This window comes from Macadamia integrifolia, chromosome 2 (assembly GCF_013358625.1).
Source record: "Macadamia integrifolia cultivar HAES 741 chromosome 2, SCU_Mint_v3, whole genome shotgun sequence".
Lineage (NCBI taxonomy): Eukaryota > Viridiplantae > Streptophyta > Magnoliopsida > Proteales > Proteaceae > Macadamia > Macadamia integrifolia.
Window position 1 is genome coordinate 37,943,700 of NC_056558.1, and position 5,002 is coordinate 37,948,701.

At 37.3% G+C, this 5,002-nt stretch overlaps 1 protein-coding gene across 1 annotated transcript in view; it reads left to right on the forward strand.

Annotated features, from left to right (window-relative positions):
* The first annotated feature begins 514 nt into the window (after positions 1-514).
* Positions 515-5,002, forward strand: part of LOC122069083 — a 23,137-nt gene continuing 18,649 nt past the window's right edge. The window contains exons 1-5 of the mRNA XM_042633031.1: positions 515-975; positions 2,565-2,620; positions 2,734-2,908; positions 3,288-3,389; positions 4,280-4,351. Of these exons, the coding sequence (XP_042488965.1) occupies positions 889-975; positions 2,565-2,620; positions 2,734-2,908; positions 3,288-3,389; positions 4,280-4,351 (492 nt within the window). The 5' untranslated portion in view covers positions 515-888. The remainder of the gene's footprint in view (positions 976-2,564; positions 2,621-2,733; positions 2,909-3,287; positions 3,390-4,279; positions 4,352-5,002) is intronic.

Below are 5,002 nucleotides of genomic sequence, written 5' to 3' on the forward strand. Positions count from 1 at the left end.
CAAAAAAAAAAAAAAAAAAAAAAAAAAACAAAGAATAAGAAAAGGAATGGAAGAACACCACTAAACACATGACGAAGAAAATCTAGAAGCACCCTTAGCTAAGCCAATGGGTCTCCGTATTACATCATGGGTTTCTCTTTTCATTGACCATGTGGGTTTGTATACAAATCATGAAACACTCCCTTCTCCCTTTATAATTTGTATTCAGTCGCGAACTTAGCGTGATAAATGCCATTATATGCAAGCAGCGTGTAGATCCCCTCCCAAAATAAATATTATTACATATCAATAATAATTGTGTACAGCATGAAACAAGCGAAGCTTCCAATTAAAATTTAAGCATCTTTTTGAAATTCGAAGGATCATGCGTAGGAGTGGGCCCAATGTTAAAACTAAAAATGCCCAAGCCCTTGAAATCAAAACGGTTGCACGTGATATTCCCCCGTGCTCATCTCACAACTCCTTCAACCTATAGATAGCCAAGTAACCAACGGTCTCTCCCTCCCTCCTCTTGTTCTGTTCTGTCTTCTCTGCAGGCATCCCCCATCCCTCCATAATTCCGTCTCTCTCTCTCTCTCTCTCTCTCTCTCTCTATTGTCTTTATTTCTTTTTCCAGGATTCCCTACTTCTCCTTCTTCCCTTAAAGAAGAGCAGAAGTGGAGGTCAATCCGTTTATGTGCAGGGGCTACCTGCACTCCAGAATACAAAATCTTCGTACTTTCCGGTGTTCCTTCTTCCTCATTCCTTTTCCGTTTATGTCATTTTGAAGATATAGAACAGCAAAGGAAAAGGAAAAGGAAAAGGAAAAGGAAAAGGAAGAAGATCATCTAACTGATTTATAGGGCGTTTTACTGCAAGAAAATTGCCTAGACATAGTGGAGCATTACAATGGCGGCGTTTGGAGTTCTTGATTCATTTCTCTTGGCTGCTAGTAGAGCTTGTTGTACTCCTCTTGCCGTCTTCATTCAGATCCAGGTTCGTGGGTTCTTTTCTTGTTTCTTGATGTGGAGTGATAAATTTTCTTTTTCGAATGAATGTTGTTGCTAAAGATTTCCTATCCTCTTTCTCTCTGGATCTGAGGCGTGGATGTTTTGTGATACTGTTGTCTTTGGCTGTTCCGTTGTGAACCTTTCACAGTGAAGCTCCTTTTCCTCTTTTCTCGCTTCCCACCCGAGAGAGAGCGGGGAACCTTATTTCATGGAAATTAATTCTAGACTTCTGGTTCTCTGATTTATTTTTTAATTTTTAATCTGGATTTTGAATGGACAAAAACTACGTCTCTTTAGCCCTTCCCATGGATAAGAAAACTAATGCTAAAACAAGAGAGTGCTCCAAATATTTCTTGGGTGGTGCCACAATGGTCGTTAAATTTGATGGTCATGATGATAATGTGCTGGGTGTTAACTTTGGTCAGCATCCTGTAGAATCAGTGTCTCCAACCTGGGTTGGAATCCATTCCTCATGCTACACTGTTGATTATTGATATTGCACATTGCCTTGCCTAGCAAGAAAAGTGTACTAATTTTTCTTGAAGGAGTTTCATATCTCTCTCTCTCTCTCTCTCTCTCTCGCTCTCTCTCTCTCTCGCATTAATCTGTTTTCCGGTAAATAATTAAAGGAAAAATATAAATACAATCGCAGATGATTTTCTGCATAAATTAATTCTCCCCAGTTATGAACAGAATGTACATTTGAGTATCCTTGCAATAGATATTTAATTAGTTGAGTTGGTTTGGTGCTGGTTAGGGAAATCTTGTAATACATGTTTCACTGGTATCCTGAAGTGGGTTCTGAGTTTGAGGATTTAATAGAGAAGTTGAAGATCTTTTGCCGCTTCTTCTGTTGGTTTGTCCTCTGATAGTGACGGTAGTGTATTGGAGCACCTGCCATTTTATGATGAAACCAGGATGCAAAAATGGTGTACGGATTCTTATTTGGAACTATTTGGAACTTGTATGGTTCTGTTTTCGTTATTTGATTTTATTTTTTTCCGTTCTTTTGTGGTGTGCAGGGGTTGGTTCCCCTCATTGTGTATTCTTAAACATCAAATTTCAAGTGTCTACTGTGAAATGAATTTGTGGGCTGTGATAATTTTGTACCATTAGACAGGAGTTGAACCTCAGGTTGATCCCCTGGTTATAAAAGAGCATAATGTGCTAGAATTTTTTTTTATTAATTTTCTCCTGTCTATAACTTTAGTGGCATATTTTATACTACATTGCCTTATAGTCTAATTATCTTTCCCAGAAAACCAAAATTGGGGTGGGGTGGCCGTGGTGGGGGGGGGGTCCAATCATGTATGACACATTCAAGATGTTGGTACAAACAAATTTTTGAACTTGGTGGTGGGTTGGACAACAAAATTTTAGGGTGAAGAAGTCTATGAGTTGGTTGGTTGAATATTATCTTTAGTGGTGAGGCCAGTTTATAGTTGTGCCGAGGGAGATAAAATATGATTGACATTTGCAGTTGTCTGTTGGTTTCATAGCTGTGGACTATTGTTGTTGCATGTCTTACATGACCAACTCTTTTCCTCTCTCCCCCCCGCCCCTCTTTCTTTTTAGGGGTGTGCAATCTGCTTGACTCTTGCTATTGGATGGGCTTTTGCTTCCTATGTCAGGTATGTTATTTCATTGTTTAAACCTAAATAATATTCCCACTGGTAGTATTTAGCTCAGTTATCATTGTCACTTAGATTGGAATGCTTATGTTTGACACTTATGATTCTCACAGGAACAGAGAGATCAGACGTATGAAGGATAGCTTTAAACGTGGCAATAACTTTGCATTTCTCTGCCAAGATATTAATGAACTCGAGCACTCTAATCAGATCAACTTGCCAAGAGTGTCAGTTGTGATGCCTTTGAAGGGCTTTGGAGAACACAATCTACAGAACTGGAGAAGTCAGGTCAGAATGCAAATTCAATGAAACAAGTTTTTTTATGTAATAATAGAAAAGGAAAAAAATATGATGACTAGTTGGCTAGAAGAATTTCCTAGGCTGCTTTTGTACAATTGATGTTTTGGTTAGCTTCCTCCTCTTTCTAAAATATATTTTTGTATTACTGACCTCTGGAGAAAAGGAATCCATGTGTAAATAGTATAATTGGATCTCTGGTCATGTGGCTTGCTTTTCTTTGTTTTTGTTTTCTCCTTCTTAGCTTTGGACCTGTGAATGATTTTTGTATATTCATTGATTTAAATCCCTGAGACTTTTGTTTCATTAATATGCTAGTTATATCTGTTTCTGGTAATTTATAGAATTTAGATTCATGAATTTGATGCAGATTACATCCCTTTATGGTGGTCCTATGGAATTCCTTTTTGTGGTGGAAAGTACAGAAGATCCTGCTTATCATGCGGTGTCTCGGTTGATCGCAGAGTTTAAGGTAAGGATCCTATGAAAGGAGATCAAATTTTTTTTTTCCATTCCTGAAGAATTTTTTCAGTTGACCTGTTTAGATCATTTGCTACATTTTCTAATATATTTTCAAACTATTTTATGAAACTCAGGAATGCCTTAAAAAGAATTGGAACATTCAAAGGGCCTTGTGATGGCTTACTATTTTGTTTGTTGATAGAGACTGTAGATAAATTTTTTAGTCTCAGGTTCTTGGTATGACAATATTTATGGGGTTGGTCATGAATAGAAGAGAGAGTTAGCTTTAAGCTATTTGATATTAAATTGGACTCCAGAACTTGGTTTTGGGAGGGCTCTGTTGATAGGCTAACCAAGTTAAACATGGAAGGGAAAGTGCAGAGGAGGTCCATATTTTTGCATGATGATGTCATTGGGTCAACCTGGTTTGACACAACGATCTGGCTTGGTTGATTTAACCCAGTAAACTTGCCATTTTATATCTGGTATCTCTTAAAATTGTAGGTATACTATGGCCCTGCTGCCTTGGCTAGCTAAGATTTCTAGGTCTTAAACTGGAAATTTTTTTGTTCCAGCACATCCTGGCTAAAGAATCATTGATTGATTTTCCAAGAGAGTGAGAGGTGCAGGGAAGGGCTGCAGCCTGCATGGCCTGGGAAGAGATGTTTCTAACCTACTAAGGATACCTCCATTGTTTGGTGTGAGAGCATGTGTGCATGTTATTTTCTGTCATGTTCAAAGCTGACCTAGGTTTTATAAAAATGAGCCATATGCATCATGCTTTGCTTCATTTGTGCTGTAGCACACCTTGTGGTAAATTTTCATTTAGCTACTGGTTGGATTTGTTTTATCTTTTACCTTATTTTTGTTCTTGATTCTTTTCTTGTTAAATGGTTGCAGGACAGTGTTGATGTAAAGATTGTCGTGGCTGGTTTGTCAACAACATGCAGCCAGAAAATCCATAATCAGTTAGTATGTTAAGTTTTCAACTTTACTGCCAGTATCTTCCTTACATGTGACAGAATAGATTGTTAAATACTTTATGAGATGTGCCCTGATTTTTATTCCGTCAATTTATATGATTTTGCATATTGGAATTTCAGTCCCAAACTGAAAAGAGTTGTCTATTCAAATTTCATGTTCGTTAGAACTTTGTATGTGCAAAGTGCAATCGTGCGCGGCCTCATACTGTTTCAGCAATAAGATACTCATTTTTCTAAGGGACGGACTAGTGCAGAAAAAAACAGATGGGTTCTATACATGTTTAGTCCAATGGATGTTCATTGTAATAGGTTACTTTAATGTGCCTAAAATATGAGTAGGAAGAATAAATACAGGATTTATTAATTACTTGACTTATGGGGTTTAGTTAGAGTTCCATTCATTTATTTTTAATTGTTGTTAACTATTTTAGTTGGGTTGGATTATGTCTCTATGAGTCCATCCCTGTTTCATGTTGTTTTTTCCCCCATTATTTTATAGTTTTGTAGTCAGTTACGACCAAGGTTTAAGAACTTGTTTCATTTCGGTGTTTCTGTGGTTTCAAAACCACCAAAATACTGAAATTTTACTGAAACAGTATACTTTTTCCCATGTGTTTCGCTTGGCCTTTTTTTTTTTTTT